The sequence below is a fragment of the Canis lupus genome, chromosome 3 (genome assembly GCF_011100685.1).
Source record: "Canis lupus familiaris isolate Mischka breed German Shepherd chromosome 3, alternate assembly UU_Cfam_GSD_1.0, whole genome shotgun sequence".
Taxonomy (NCBI): domain Eukaryota; kingdom Metazoa; phylum Chordata; class Mammalia; order Carnivora; family Canidae; genus Canis; species Canis lupus.
Window position 1 is genome coordinate 1,169,458 of NC_049224.1, and position 16,630 is coordinate 1,186,087.

The 16,630-nt window shown below is 51.9% G+C and overlaps 1 protein-coding gene across 5 annotated transcripts in view; it reads right to left on the reverse strand.

Annotated features, from left to right (window-relative positions):
* Positions 1-735: 735 nt before the first annotated feature.
* The window catches only part of CAMK4 (calcium/calmodulin dependent protein kinase IV), a 279,256-nt gene continuing 263,361 nt past the window's right edge, over positions 736-16,630 (reverse strand). For 3 of the 5 annotated variants that reach the window (XM_038532150.1, XM_038532151.1, XM_038532152.1), the window contains 4 exons: positions 15,170-15,245; positions 11,538-11,664; positions 9,133-9,285; positions 736-7,605 (listed from right to left, as the gene is read on the reverse strand). In XM_038532150.1, coding sequence (XP_038388078.1) covers positions 7,165-7,605; positions 9,133-9,285; positions 11,538-11,664; positions 15,170-15,245 — 797 coding nt within the window. In that variant the 3' untranslated portion in view covers positions 736-7,164. The remainder of the gene's footprint in view (positions 7,606-9,132; positions 9,286-11,537; positions 11,665-15,169; positions 15,246-16,630) is intronic. The other 2 variants (XR_005356514.1, XR_005356513.1) reach the window with 2 other exon arrangements.

Here is a 16,630-nt window from a genome sequence, read left to right on the forward strand (position 1 = left end):
CCGCGGCCGCGCCTGCTCCGCCGCGTCGCCTCAGGGGTTCCCGCGCCGGCCCCGGCGGACTGGAGGCTCCAGGGGACCAGCCGCCGCCCCCCGTGTCCGCGCCCCACGCGCTCCACGCGCCCGTCACGCTCCCGGCGGAACAGCGGGCAGGAGGCCGCGGGTACCTGGCGCCGGCCCACGTCCGCCCCTGCGCCCCGACGCCCGCGAGCCCCGCGAGCCCCGCGAGCCCCGCGACAGCGTCTGGCCGCCCCGGGGCACCTGCTGCCGTCGGGCGCGCGCCGCGGGGCTTCAGAACGAGTCCGCCGCCGGGAGGCGCCTGGGAGCGTCCGAGGGGCTGAGGCCGCTGAAGCTGGACTTGGAAGGTGAGCGGCGCCGGCGGCGGAGCTCCGGGTACGGACTTCAGACAGGGGCTGCGGTCTCTAAGCGGCCCCGGATGCCTCCCCCGCCCCAACCAGCTCCATTCGTCCCGCACATCTCTCTCGGCCCTGGGAGCCGCCCGGCAGCAGCGCCGCCTCCCCCTCGGCTTCCTCCGGAGCGAGAGCCCGAGGCCCGCGGCCCCGCGGAGCGAGGCGGCTGCACCCGACGCCACGGGACGGGCTCCAGCCTCGCCGTTGCCTGCAGCGCCGCGTCGTCCAGGCCCCGCTGGGCCGCCTGCTTTGGTCTCGGTTGAAACGTCTCCGGTCTGTCGGAGCAGCTGCAAAGGCGCCCGGACAGCAGGCAAATAACTGAGCCTGGTCGTGTTCTCATAAAAACTTTATTTAGAAAAGCAGGCCCCTGCTGACCTGGTCGGGGACCCCAGTCGGCCTGATTCCTGAAAATGGTTCTTTGGAGATTGAAATTTATTTCCTTGGGTGATGATGTGGAAATTACTTTTTAAAAAATGCACACAGACGTTTTATAGGCATATCATAACCACCAGAGATAATTAAGAAAATATAAACAGCTTCTAACTCATGTACTAGCAATAATACCTTTCGCCAGACACCCTTAGCTCACCGGGCATGAGGAATTCAGTGAACTCACAAGACATTTTAAGATTTCAAGGGAAACACAGCAACGTCCATCAGCTATGGAATGCACTAGGACACTGATTGTTCGGGCCCAACGACTTAATTAATGGACATGATAATTTTCTTGGCTTCGGGAGGACCGTGAGCATAATACTGAGACCAAGGGTGTGCTAAGAGAAACACCTTGTTCAGAACTTCTAACCTAAGCAGTAACCTTGACGATAAAAATGTAAACAAAATCTGAACCCATGAATACGCTACTTGTACTCTATGCTGCCATGAGTCGCAGCATGATAGCTGATAAAATAGGTCAGGTTAACAGGAGGCAGGGAGTTTCCAATTTATAGTCATACTTTTATCTTTTACAGACCAGATGAACAACCATGCATGGTTCAAGGAAAGGACAAAGAAAGGACCAACCTAGTCAATTTTTATCCACAACTGATGGTCAGAGTGAGACCACTGGGGGGGGGGGGGGCAGCTTTCAAAAACTCTAATGTGAAGCCTATTATATCTGAGTGCCCCAAATAATCTTTTAAGTGGAAAAGAAGTAGTATTATTTTTAACCGGCTGAAGATTAAATATCTGTCATTTTTAACAATGAGTCATAGCAAGGATCACACAGATACAAACTATTTCATATCCATGGGTTTTCCAGGTCAATCGTCAAAATATGCTGAAAACTACTATTAAGAATAAGCATGATTTTACAGTCTTAGCATTGCTGTTTAGAGTTTCAAACTAGATTCTGGGCCACCACAGGCCCCACAGTCCTCCAACAAGTCCAGGATGCTCCTTCCAGGGTTCTAGAGGATCTCAAGCTAGAGGGCAGCCTGACGGCAGAAGGATGGAACAAAACCTTGATCTGGGCCAAGCAGTAGCAAACCAAGACACAGGAAAGAGTGACGGGTGGAGTCCCATTTTCTCATCGCTGAATAATAGCAGGAATCCCAGCATTCACACAGCATCACTTTCAGTCAGCAGGGGAAGGGGCTTCTTTCCATTTGGCTCATCTGAGCTCAACCAGGTCAGACACCTGGAGTCTTGCGAGCGAAGTCTGATTCCCGCAAAGGAGTCCGATGGGCCGCTCTCATTCAAGGCTTCCATCTAGCTCTAGGTGGACGTCTGGGCCAGATGACAGGGGAAATGACTGAGGCTTGAAGGAAGTTAAAATCATGCAATCAAATCCTTTGGAGTATTTCACAAGCTTTTATGAAAATGGGAATTTTAAACAAGCCAACGTGAATTAGTCAAGTTTGTTATTGCTCTCCGAGAGAAGTGTATAAATGGTTGGGCTCTGTGCGCTGAGACTGTATTATCTGATCTCAGGTGATAGCGGAAAGGATGAATAATGACAAAAACTGGCCCGTAGTAGATCGGAATGTAGAAAGAGGAAATGCTCAACTTGGTAACCATGGTGGGTAGCTGATCTCTCTCCAGTGGCTTTTTTTTTTCTCTCATATTCGTCAAGGAGCCAGAAACTCACCCTGAGTTGTGCCAGGGGAAGAAAAGGACTTTGAAAAAAACATAGAAAATTATTGGGTACATTTCTGCTTATCACATGGTTATGAATATCATTACACCAACATTGTGTTTACATGCACATAAATGTTTTAAAAAACATGGATGACATACACAGAATCTGGTCGATAGGCAGTATGTAACCAGTAAATGCTCCAATTTACGACCCTAATCAGGAACATATCCATGATGAACATTAAGGAAATTGGAATATGACCTAATAGACAGTAATTGCAAGGATATTACAAACCCTATTATGTAGGCAAATGTCTGGAAACTTTGCACCACCTAAAGCAGGCCTGCATAACCAGACTGAATACTCCGCAATGACAAGCAAATTACATAATGGCGTTGTAGTTATGTAAATGACTCTGCTCAGTATATTTATTTCAATTTTATGTGGAGTCAACCTTCATCCAGAAAAATCGAATGCTGATTCACTTCGTTGACTTTTCTTTTTTCATTTGCTTTGCAAGAACAATCCTAAAACTGAATAAATGGTTTACTAATTTTATTCTTTGCCTTTTCTGGCTTTAGTTCTTTTTTTCCATTTTGAAATGCAACCAGATGCTTCTGTGAAATAAAAACTGAATTATGAAACAAAATGGCTCTCTCTAAATCTTCGGTCTGTAGGCAGCCCACCAGCAGTTACCTTGCATATGAAACTGGAAATAGGGGTTGCTAGACATTCTAAATTACAAAATGTTTAAAATACTATGTAATTGAGGTCACAGTAAAAGGCAAACTATTCCTTTCTTTTTCAAGTTTGCCACTAAAAATGGCTATAGAACCTTGAGGATTATTCTAAAGTAGCAGTATGTAAGAAAATTCTAAGTCTTTTGAATCCATGTATAATGGCAGTGTTGATTAAATCGTTCTAAGGAAACCTAAAAAATGCCAGCCAGTGGTCATCCCCATTTCGGGTGTTACTGAGAATATCCTCTCCTCATCATATAATCTTCATCATGCAAATTTAGTACGTTTCAGTAGATTTGTAGAAAGAAAGCCTGTAAGAAAATGATGCCCAGATTAGTCCAACCCTACAAAATCCCATTAACATTTTATGTGCAGTCCCTCCTGAAGAATGGGGGCCCACCGTCTGCACACAGTAAATTTTCATACACAAGAATACTATTGACTTTTGGGAGTACTCCGGAGACTCCAGGGCCCAACGAGGGAATCAAGGGACTGCAGCCAACAGACAAGTTTGCAATGCACAGGAAAGCATTGTTCTCTAAGTCATGTTGGGAAACATCCCTTTGAAGCACATGATTAAGCAGATATGGCCAAGAGTTTTAACTTATTTCAGTCTATGACACTTCGGAAATATTTTCTTTTTGGCCTCCTACCAGCTCATCCATGTGGGAAACTGAGGCAGCTCAAATCCAAGCACAGAAATCCACGTGCCATTTTGCTTTAGAAGGACTTAGTTTTGTTCCAATACATTAGCAACTAGTCACATGTGGCCATTGAGCACTTGATGTACTGAAGGTGTAACATGTACTCCTGATTTTGAGAACTTGATATAAAAATAAAAAATTCAAAATATCTCATTAAGTTTTCATACTGATTATACATTGGAACAACAGCATTTGTTCTAGACGATAACTTCTACAATCGTATTATTCTAATTTCTACCTTATTTATGTATTTGTGGGACAAATGAGCACTTATATTCTGAAAAAAAAAAGCACTGGGATTCCAATTAGACTTTTTAAAATGGTGAAATAATTAAAGATTGTCTATCTTCATGGTAAAATAGTCTAGTTTATGCTTTGTATCTGAACTTATCTGAAAAACAAAAATCAATAATGTAACAACTGTCAGCTCTAAAATGCAAAACATAATTTATTGTTCTGTGTTGAAATATCCTTAATGTTTTTTGCTCTGTGACTATATTGTCTTATTTAAAGGTAACATTATACAACAGTTTGTCAAATTAAGGCTCTATCTGCAATAGGCTACCATTATTTAGCTAAATAATCTCAGAGATAGGTAACATCTCATTTTAAGAAGCAAGATAAATGTTTGCTCTTCTTTCAAAAATGTTAACCTAATGATCCTAACTAAGGCTGTATTTCTGTGAAATCGTAGATTGAATCACTTGGCTGAAATGACCCAATTTTTGTGAAAGTCAGACTTGTTTTCCATCGAAATGACAAAGTTGGTCACTATTTAGGCATTATCAGGACTTACTCTTTAACATACAAGTTAAAATTTAAAAGTCTCATTGAGTTTTAGAAAGTACAATTTACAGGGTAAAAACACAGAGAGAGGAGGTTACCCTCCGTCGCTCAACTACCACCGAGGGAGAGGCATGTGCACTCATTTAAGTGGGTACATTCCTAACCACATGTTGGCCCCGGCACTGGCAGGGCTGCTATTGCATCTTCTGCTACAGGGCGTCCAGCCGCGCAGGTCAGGCCCCAGTGAAGGCAGGACAGGCTGGCCGCCGTCTGCCCTGGGAATGGGGAGGGGTGTGCGGGGCATGGGGGGTGCCCTGAGGGGCAGCGCACCCTCATCTGCCAGCTAATAGCACTTCTAGTCAGACCCACTTCCCCCTCTTCTTTCCTTTTCCAATACGTGGGGCACTTGCCCTGTATGCCTGTTGAGTCTCATTAGGAAAAGTACACCAGGCAACTGACCTTCTCACATGGAAATGTTAATGCTTTAGTGAAAAAGGCAATCCTAAAGGTTAAAAATAGCGAGCCCTTTACAAATCCTAACATGGAAATTCTGAGAGAGGATAAAGAGGGAAGGAAAGAAAGGGAGAAGAGGTAAGTACTCTCTACTAGCTCATCAAAAGAAGTCAAAACAAAAAATTTTCTTCTGAGCCAGGTGATGTGCCCTTCAGGGCGGTTTCCTCTGTCCACATCGGTGACTGACTCCTCAGGCCTCTAAACTACGGACAAGGAGAAGTCCTACCTTGTTTTCTTCTCTGGAATCGTAGTAGAGGAAGATTTGTGCTTGGAAAGTAGACTGTCTCCCAAGGTCCAGTAGCCCTCAGGAACTGGAGGTTTAATGTCGTTTTCCAATTTCATAGTTTTGAGGAAGAGCTAAAAGAATTTAAGATCTTTTTTTGATGAGGATTTGTATGTGACAGTCATTTTTACTGTCCATCCTTTTGGTCTTTGAGAATAGTCTTTTAAAACTGAGGAAACCTAAAATGTGATACATAATTTGATAAAAATGTTCAACTCAAACTAGAAATAAATATGACGTACTTGGAATTTAAGTGTGATTTCTATAAAGAAAAGGTGTTCATATGAAAACCAAAGAAAAATACTTTGAAAAAAATTATAGTGAAGTATTAGTTCTAATGTTACAGCTTCTCATGAGTCTGATTTGAAATCAGTGCTTTCTTTTCTTTTCTTTTTTTAAGGTAAATAAAACGTTGCACTGTCCTAAATTTCTTGGCATGGAAGCTAAAGACTACATTGAAAAGTTTGGGCACTTCTATTCCAAGTATGAAAAAAAGATATACCAGATTTTCAGAAATATCTTTAGTTCATAAGCAATAGATCGAGATAACCATCAATTGAAGGAAAAAAGGGCTTTCATAAACAAAAGTTTCCTTAATCTAGTAAAGCCAATAATGAATGATCTTATATGGAATATTATTCTCACTCAGACATTTTGGCACCAGCGTGTGGGGTAGATTTTTCTAAATATTTGAAACTTGGCTAACTGTAGAGTTTATCCACAAAAATGTCACGGTCTTTAAAGTTGTACAAACTTATAAAGAAATCCAATTTTATCTGAAAATGAGAAGCAGTCAACCTTTGTTAGTGTAAGACCAGGCCTTAGGTCCTTTTCTTCCCTTGACTGTGTTAGCCTACCTTAAGTGTTGTCGGTGAGAAAGAAACTGTATTAGCGGGGAAGGAAGGAGTACCTCCCTCAGCAGAAGTTGGTAAAATACTTTCTCCGGGACTGTAAGATGGCAGGATTTTGTGTAGAACATTTTTGGTTATTAGTAATATTGTGTGTATAAATAAGGACAAAATAAGGAAGCATTAGCCAGACAAGCTTTAAGGGCATTTTGTTTCATGGCCTTTAAGTATGCTTCAACATCTTACCATTATATGTGGGATTTTTTTTTTTTTTGTATGTATCATAAAACTATAGCCTGTGACCATGTCCTTGTAAACAGTTTGGGCACATCGGACAGTGTGAGCACATGGACAAGTACGGTGTTGCGAATGCCTGCGAACATGTCTTCCAGCCTACTCAACATTAGCTGAGCCAGAGTGCAAAGGAATCACTGCCTTAAGAAATCCAAAGGATGTATGATGACTAGGTTTTCAAAGCAAAAACAATTTGTTACTAGTTACTTCAATCTGTGCTACTGGTCCCTGAACATGTATGTATTTAAAAGTTACATTGCACTTACTTGCAATTTCAAATTTAACTCCTCGGCATGAGGTATCCATTACATACCATACAAGACACTATTTTTTCATAAAGCAATCACATGCATGAAATTAGGATTACCAACTGATAGATAATGTATTTTTTTTCTGCACCTCAAAAAACAGAATCACTATAGTGCTTCTCATGCTTCCACACCTTCCTTGCTGAAGGACAAAATGCATAAAGTGCCAGAATTTGGCTTCCAGATCGGAAAGAAGCCACATCAGTACTCTGGCAGGATCACATCATTCTGCGGAGCTCCAAATCCCAGAGCTGGGTTTTCTTGCCCTTCTTTGGGGGCCGCTGCTCCCTCCACGCTCTTCAGCTTCTCCTCCACTAAGCCCTCCTCTATTTCTGCGTCAGCCACCTTCATCTCATCCTCTAGTGCTTTGGGCACCATGTTGGTGGCCTTGGCAGCATTTCCATCAGCATCTTCAACGTTCCCTGCGGCCTGTACCTTCATCAGCTCAGCCTCTGCCCCCTCGACTGCCACGTGGGCCCCACCTCCTTGAACTTTCTCTCCTTCCGAAATAGCTTTAACATTTTCACTGCCATCCTGGGTGGGAGATGGCTCCTGGCTGGCCTTCTGGCTCTCCTGGATGCTGCCGTGGCTGCTGCTGGCGCTTCCCAGCCGGGAAGAGGCCACCACGGCCTTCACTGCCGCCTGATTGGAAATACAAAAGTGTTAGGTAGTACTTGAAAATCCTGAATCAGGGACGCCTGGAGGGCTCGGCGGTTGAGCATCTGCCTTGGGCCGAGGGCATGACCCCGGAGTCCCAGGATCGAGTCCCACATCAGGATCCCCGCAGGGAGCCTGCTTCTCCCTCTGCCTATGTCTCTGCTTCTCTCCCTGTGTCTCTCAGGAATAAATAAAATCTTTTTTTAAAAAAAAATCCTGAATCAGAGCTCAATCTCAGCTTTGCATTTAGGGAGTTTGTTTCATTTATTTTATGGATTCCAAATATATTCCAAGATGACTTAATGAAACTTGTTCGGAGAATGAACAGCAACATCTCTTTGATCTCAAGCTAGTGTATTTAGTTATCTGGACAAGCGAAAGCTCAGGTAGATGTGTCTGCTCCTGGATTATCTGTTTTCAAGTATTTTGGACTTTGTTTCCCAAAGTCTTTGTTTCATGGAACAAAAAGAGTTCCACAGTCAAGTTTGTTTGAGAAGGGGTAAGTCAAGTTTACCTAATCCACGGTATTTCAAATACCACACAACCCTTAAGGTTTATTTATTCTTTAGCCTTTACCAGCCTGTAAGTGATGGCTAGACAGAACAGTATTTTGACCCTCAGCTATTCTCTGAAATCCTCTGAAGATGTAGTCAGTCCTAAACACCATTAAGTAAGAGAAAGGCATGAAATAGATATTCCATATATACTCCATAAAAAAATATGATTTTGGATAATTTTCTCCATCATGTGAATTATAGCCGACCCTTGAACAGCATAGGTTTGATTGCAAGGGTCTACCTACAAGCAGATTTTTTTCAACAGATACATTGAAAAATTTTTTGGAGATTTGTAACAATTTAAAAAAACTCACAAAGTGTGCAGCCTAGAAATAACCAAAACATTAAGAAAATGTCGGATATTATTGTAAGAAAACAGCACATAATACATATAACATACAAAACACGTGTTAATCGATTGCTATCGGTATGGCTTCCAGTCAACAGTAGGTCGTCAGGGATTACATTTTGGAGGGGGTCAAAAGTTATAGACCAAAAGTTATAGAGGAATCAGTGGTGCCCGTAACCCCAGCATTGTTCAAACATTAGTTGTATTTTAATTTTTATCAAGTATGGGGATTTATTTATATTACAAAATATAGGTTTTTTTTACAAAGTTTCCCAATTTTCACATATTCAGAAAGAAGGCAACTTTCTGAATAAGTATGTTTCCTGAACGATGTTCATCAAGCAGTTCAGTCTTAATTAAATGAGAAGCAGGGACAATATATTTGGTGAATAAATCTCAACATCACTCATTTCCCTTTATTAACAATGAATTCTTATGAGAGAATCACATGAGCGTCAGTGCTTTACACCAGTATTGTTGGGATTTCAAAGCAGGATTTTCACTGGTTCCATAAGAGATAAATAGTATTAGATGAAGAATAGTGGAATTATCTTTAACAGTTCAAGAGATTAAAAAAGAAACAGAGCAAAACAAAACGTATCTTACCTTAAGTTTGCGCCGGGCATTGAATTCCTGGAGCTTCTTTTGGGCTGTATCCATGTGCACAAAGTTGGCTGCTTTGCCTGTGACCCATGGGTGCTGGAGAGCTTGGAAGGTGGTCAGCCGTTTCTTAGGATCCAAAACAATTAATTTTCTGACCTGAAATGATCAAGAACCATAGATTTCTTAGGGGAAATCTTACAGTGACCCAGGCTTGCCTCTCAGTTGGTGAACTTGTAGGTTTTATTCTGTTTTCCTAGAAGTGCCACTAAATACACATTTAAAAAAACAATTTGAAGGCCTCGGGGTCACGGTAAGGACAGGTCAGGTGGCGGTGGCGGGGGAGACGGTGCAGCGCCTGCGGCCCACCGGCTGCCCTTCCCAAGGGAGCTCAAGGGGCAGGTGGTGGCCTGCGCGGCGCACGTGCTGTGGAGTGGGACCAGCATGAGTGGTGCTGAGTGGTGGCGGCGGCCCCGCGCACCACCTAGAACCCAGGACCTCGGGGCCAAGTCAATGGCGATGGAATCACGGTGCTCTCATCACGCAAACGGCAGGACCATGTCTTGACGCTCATCCCACCTTCTATGCTACAATTCCTTCTGGTACCTTGATGGTTTTGAAGCAATAGGCCAAGTGCTGGCGTACAAGCCTATAAAGCGTCAGCGGTTTAGGGCGTGCCATTCGAAGGACCGAATCTAGCCCGTGGGGGAGGTTGCCCCCAGGGTGAGCAGAGGCTGAACCGCCAGGGGAGCAGCGAGTCTCCTGGCCTGGGCCCCGGCAGGCCCTCCTCACAAATGCTCCCCCGGTCATGACCCTGGTTGCAGGCTGACTTGGAGCCCGAGCCTGCGCACACCCTGCAGGGCTGGGACACCCTCTTCCCTCGGTGTCACCTCCACTCTGAGTCCCTGTGAATCCCCTGCCAGGGGCGTGGCGGGGGCTGCAGAACCGCGCAGTCCCTTGCAGGCTGTCCCTGGGAAGCGAGGGCGGGAAGCAGCCAGAGAGCCCTGCTGCCGCGGACACCAGGCTGTGGGGGGCGGGTACTGCCTGGCACTGGGGCCACGGCCCTCCAGCCATCACCCGGACGCGGTCCTCACTGCCTCGGGCCGCGCCCAGTGCCTAGGACAGCACCGGGCACACACGCTCCGCGTCCCCAGCCCTCCTGCCCCTCCCGGTGCGTCCCCCTGCCAGCCGCCAGCAGCAAGGCCAGGCCCCTGTGAGCCCTGACCCTGTGGTGATCGATGATCGGAGCAGGTGCACCGCCCAGGGCGCCTTCCTGCCGCTTGACGTTTGTTAGTGATGGAAATGGAAGGAGTGACAGGACGGCTGGGGTAAGCCGGCGGTGGTTGCTGAGCCTGCCCAGGCCCCCGTCCCCCAAACCTACAGAAGGCCCTCGTCATCCCAGAAAACAGGCCCTGGGTCACAGCTCGAGGTATGGGAAAGGGGCCTCGGGTCCACGCAGGTCCAGGAGGAGAGAGATGGGGGAGGGGGGTGGGAGGAAGGAGAAGGGGGTAGAAAGGGGGAGGAAGGGAGGGAGATGGTAGTGGAGTGGGGGAGGAAGGGGGGCAGGAGTCAGGGGAGGATGGGGGCAGGGAGCAGGGGAGGAGGGGGGTTCAGGGGGCAGGGGAGGACGGGGTGTCAGGGGTCAGGGGAGGACAGGGCACGGGCAGGGGGCGGGGGGGGGGCGGAGAAGTAAACAGAGTCAGGAGATGTTGGGGCGTGGGGCCACCTGGAGGGAGGAGCTGGCAGGAGGCCTCAGCGTCCCAGGAGTAGCCATGTCCTGGGGCTTCGATGGGGCCAGAAACGTGTGGTGGCGCGGGCTGGGCTGGGCTGGACCCTCACACGCGGCCGCTGTGGGCCTGCACAGCAGGACACCTCCCCAGGCTCCCGTGCAGGGTGAGCCGGCCGTCGGGGGGCAGCTCCTCACCTGGGGCTGCCCTTCACCCTACAGCCGGGCCGGCTCCTTTGTGCTGGCGGGCATCACCCTTAGCTCAGGTGGGAAGCAGTGAGAACAGGGACAAGCCCACGAGTGACCCGTCGGCGAGCTCGGCTGGGAGGCCTGAGGCCAGGGCGCTGGTGCCGTCACGGGGACATGGGCCGTGCGAACCCCCAAGCTGCTTCATGCCGAGCACAGCCCAGTGTGGGGACCCAGGCAGGCCGAGCCAGAAGCAAGGCCCCCGCCCACGTCCGGGAAGCTGGCACCTGTGGCAGGTCGGGAGTGGGAGCGAGGAGCCGGCAGGCCTGCTCGGCACGACCTATGACCTACGAGGAAGATGGATCTGTGGGCATACGCAGGCGGGGCCTCACGGATGACGATCATCAAGGGGGGCGGACTGGGAAAGGATGCTGCTGCCCCTTAATCAGTAAAAAATCAACGTGAAGACTCGACTGGGCTTTGCCGTGGTCGCACTTACCAGGTCCTTGGCATTTAGGGACACTTCATCCCACCAGGGGGAGATAAAGTAGTATTCGCAATTCAGAATTCTCCTGAACATGAACTGATCACCTCTTTCATCGTAAAATGGTTCAAATCCACAGAGTCTAGAAGGACAGAAGACAGAGAAGCTGTCTTTAGGAACCTGAACACATCTCATCAAACTCCCACAGAAGTCCCACTCACCCTTTGCCCACGTCCAGGCCGCTCGGCCCACGGCGCAGCCGCCCTGGTGCGGCCCCCTGCCCCCGTGCCCCGGCCCGCTGCCTCCTGCCCCCTGCCCTGGCCCCCTGCCCCTGCCCGCACACGACCGCGCCCTCCGGAACCAACGCCAGGCTCCACACCGACCTGAGGGTCCGGAGAGCTTCTCCCAACGTCAGGACGGCGCCCGGGGCAAGGCCGAGGACCAGGGAGCAGCGAGAGGGCACTGCCACAGCCCCGCTCCCGAGGCGCCCCCAGAGGGGGTCCACTGGGAGAGCCCCCCCGCCCCGGACGTCAGAGGACAGTCGGGAAGGGAGAGTCTTGTGAGCGAAGGGCCTTTCAGGGGCACACAGGACAGAGGAGCCACGTCCCCGCCGGGCCGGCGCACGACACCCGTAGCGACCCTGTCAGGCTCCTGCGGGGTGGCAGCAGGCGTGGGGGGCACCCCGAGGGACGCAGCGGCCAGCCTGGGCGCCACGCCTCCCATGTTTACGGGCGGGGACGGGCTTGGAGACGTTGGGGACACTACGATGGCGCCCCAACCGCGGCAGGTGCCACTCTGTGCAAACGACGGGGGACAATGCGCGTCAGACATGCTTCCTGGGACCTCCCTGTTTGAGGGCAACGCTGACCTGCGGGTTCCCACCCGAGCAGCTTCTGTGTCCCTTGCTCGGGGACGTCCTGTGGGGACAGTCCGTGTGTCCTCAACACCGTGGAGCTCCCCCCGCCCTGTGGCGGCCAGGTCCTGCTCCCGCGGGCACAGGGCCCCCGTGCGCCGTCCACCACGTGAGAACGTGACAGCCCAGCGCCGCCCGGTCACCCGCCCGGTCATGGAGAGACTGGCCCACCCGCCCCACCTGGCTCAAGAGACCCTGGTGCTTCCCCTTCTGGAAATCTAGAAGGAACGGTGGCAGCTGAGCAGGCACAGACCCAGCTGCCCCTCCCAGCTCTCAGACGCGCCTGTCAGTCTGTGCTGGTGACAGGAGTAAGGAGCCCACGTCACGTCAGCAGAGATGCCCAAGCAGAAGAAACGTGCCAGAGCGACATGCACACGCGCACACTGTGCAAGACGCCTGCAGGAACGGAAGCGCTGCGGTGGCGACCACGGCTGTCGGGGGTGGCAGGGCCTCAGGCCTGGGCTGAGAATGCACCGGGGCCCCAGCCACGGGGCCAGCTGTGCTGCTGGGAGCGGAAGCGTCCGAGTGAGGTTACCTGATGTGACGCTGACCCGAGCCTCGCAGTGGCCGCTCTGTCCGGCGTACAAAGGATTGAGGAGTAGAAGGTACAGGGACCAGAATTCTGTGAGAAGTAACAGAGCGGCCCTGGTTTTCGTCCTAGTGTTCTCAGGAATAGGCGGTCAGGGCACAAGGTCAGGGCGCAAGGTCAGGGCACGTGGAGCTTCCCACGAGAGTGCGGCAGACGCGTCCCGGAGCCTCACCCCGCGGACAGCACCGCGTACTGCCGACCACAGAGCAGCACGAACGCCGGGGACGCGTTCGCACGGGGAGCTCCCATGTACTCGGAAGCCACAGTGGTGGTTGACGACCTGAGGTGCACCACGGATGGACCCTGACCCGCCTCTCTCCAGGTAGGCTCCACGCCCGGCGGGGCCAACATGGGCCTGGACTCACGGCCCGGACACCAGGACCTTCGCTGAGGTCAAGAGTTGGATGCGTGCCCGACGGCGCCGCCGGGAGCCCCGTTCATTTCTCAGGCCTCAGAGGGACCGTGAGCGGCCTGCTCGCCCCCCTCGGAGTGCTCGGTGTCCTCCACCTGCACCCGCCTGCCCCGCCAGCCCGTGTCTGGGGGGACACCCCGACTGTGCCCTGCCGCCCCACCCGCCCCACCGCACGGCCGCCGCCCGGGACTCGGGTCACGAAGCAAGCCCCTACCACGGCAGACACGTTCCCTGCCGGCTCCGCACTTCCATAGGAAGAGCCTCCCTCTCCGAAGGCTGCTCAAGGCTTGGCGTCTGGATGGACAGGGAACCCAGCGCTGGAACCGTCTGGACGTGCACAGCGGCCCGTGGCCACCTCCAGGGCTGCATGTCGACCCCTGTCAGCTGCGGAAGGCGGAGCACGCCCGGCTGACCCCAGAGTTCGCTCAGGTGTCGGGGTGCCCGAGGCCCCTCTAGCCCTTCTTACCTAGACGCTGCGCTAAGATCACTGTTAAGCCCCCCAAGCTCTGTGGACGGACTGAACCGTGCGACCCACAACTCCTAGGATGGGAAGCCCCTGCCCGAGGGCCCTAGGGGTCGGGGTGCTCCCACCAGGTGGGACTGGCGTCCTTAGGGGGAGACACGAGCGCTCACGCTCCCCCTCGCCGTGCGGGCCTGTCTCCACGATGGGACCTCCCAGCTCCTGACCCCACACTGCGGCCTCCGGAGCCACAACAGACACGCGGTGCTGCTGACGGCGGCCTGGCCCTGCACGGTCCTCTACAGACGCCCACGGCCAAGTGGCACCCAGACCTACTCGTTCTGAATCCAGCTCCGAGACTCACTGCTCTCCCTCCCGGGGCTGCTCTCGGGCCGTGTTCCCAGAATCCCCCGTCGCTTTCATCCCTTGTGCTCCAGGCAAGTCCATCACCCCTTAGTAGACAGCGGCCCGGAGGTGGGGACACCAGACAACCAGGGGCGTGGCCCATCCTCTTTCTACCGGAGCAGAGGTTCCTCTAAGTTCAGGACATGGAAGTCAAGGTCGTCACAGGGCTAAGGGGCAGAGACAGCACCGAAGGCCAACCTGCATCACGGACACTGCGGCCGCAAGCCAGAGTGAGGGACAGCAGGCCGGGGGCGGGGGCACGGAGGCAACTTGCAAAAACCCCAAGAACGAGGAGACAGGAGGGAAGCAGACCTTCCCAACCCAGGCGCCAGAGGGGCGTCTCATTTCTACAGCTGCTCCTGACGTCCTACAGGGAAGTCCCCATTGACGGTGGGGGGGTGGTCACCAGGCCTTGCTCAGTGCTGGCAGCAGCGCGGTGCGGACACGCTGGGGCTCCCGGCTGCCCCGCAGCACAGGTCCGGCCCTCGGGCCCCGGTGGCCACCCTGGGGGCCCCTCGCTCCCGGCTCCTTGCTGAGCAAACTTCGTCCCTTCCCTTGCTCTCCCGGGTCCGTGGGATTCCATCCCCAAGAACCTCATTCTCCCGCTTCACTAGCAGCGAGCAGGGCACGCGCCCCCTGAGCCTGGCACACGCTGCACAAGGACGCACAGAGAGCCCTGGATGAAGGGTCCGGCTTCAAGAAAATCAGAGAATTAAAAGCAATGCTTATTTTCAGAAAAGTCTGACATTTAGTATGTCGTAGAAAATCACAGAAGTCAAAGGGTGATCTCGCTTTTCACAAGGACTACAGCCACGTGAGGAACGGCACTGCACAGGAAGGACGAACGGACCTCGCCTTCTCCACTTACAAGATGTAGGTGATTATTCCCACGGACCACATGTCCACCTCAGGTCCGTAGGCACAGCCTCTAAGGATTTCGGGTGCTGCGGAAAGAATGAACATCATGTTAAGTCAGACACTAAATTTAACATTTACATCTCAGTAACAAGCAACATGTAAAAAATTAACAGTAAGTTCGGAACAGCTGTGGAACAAATTTTGTCCCCCCAAACCCAAGGATGAGACTATGAACTCTTACGCCTGTTTTCGTGGGGGAAACTAGTGTGTCTGTGTTGGAGGTGCAGAGCGGTACAGCTAGCGGCTTGCACGGTCCCCAAGGGAACATCGATCATCAGATGGAGCCATGTGTGTTGTGAGGGTCCGGCCTTCCTCCCAGGGGGACTCGGACGCAGGCAGGCAGAGCCGGTCAGCACAGCAGGCGACCACACCCGAGACCTATCCTGACACCCTGGTCTGCCAGGGACGCGGGGGGACAAGAGGCAGGGGCCCAGGGGGCACGTGTCGGCCAGCAGGCGGATGCCATTGCCAGTCAGCATGGGACATGGACTGAGAAAAGGGACAGGTGTTCCCGGGGCACAGCCGGCCTGCTCCCGTTCGCCCGGCGGCCCTCCCGGCCACGCGAGGGGCCTGTCCTGCGGCACGAGGCGGTCTCCTCCGGGTCTTATGCTGGAGCTGCGGACACGGACGGCACCTGGCTCCGACAACCGGAGGGGTTACTTGTTTAACTAACAAGGAAGAAAGAGGGAAGGAGCGAGAGCTTCATGATCCACGCACAAACAAGGCTCAGCCCTAGAGCCTGAGTGGCCTTTTTCCACTTCGCACAAAGGTGCTGGAGCTGTCCTGGGTCCCTGAGGAAGGAGCTGACCGGCGAGCGCCCCTGGGGGTGGGCCCGTAGCCCCCTCCCAGCTGGATGCCCTGCTGCGGGCTGGAAGGTCACACTCAGTGCAGGCTGTCAGAGAGCTCCGGAGGGAAGCCACCAGCCACCTCCTGCGGCTTCGGGTCGGACTCAGAAGAAGGCACACAGTGGATTTTCCACCAATGTCTTCCCGTACGAGCCCCCCCCCGCCCCCGTCCTTATGCAATCAGGATACTCTGTTCCCTGCAGAAATTGTGTGACATAAAATACACGAGCTGCAGAGTCCACACGACTCTTGGTGTGTGCAACCAATGAGTCCAGTGAGAGTGTGCAACGCAGCGCTCCGAGCAGCACTGCTGCAAGATGCAGCCTCTAAAGACTGGTATCTGGGGCCAAGAAGTTCTTCTCATCTCCAGGCACATTATTCCTAGAAATTTTTCCTCTTAGGATTTAATTAACATAATTAAGAGAAATGCAAGCTCACTGCCAACACCATTCACTCTTGGCAAGTGAGCCTTCCTTCTCCAGGGCAATCCGTAGCCCGACTCAGGTCCTTCGGGCCCCACCACCGACTCCCACTTGCCAAGGCTTCGCTCCTCACAGCTCAGAGGG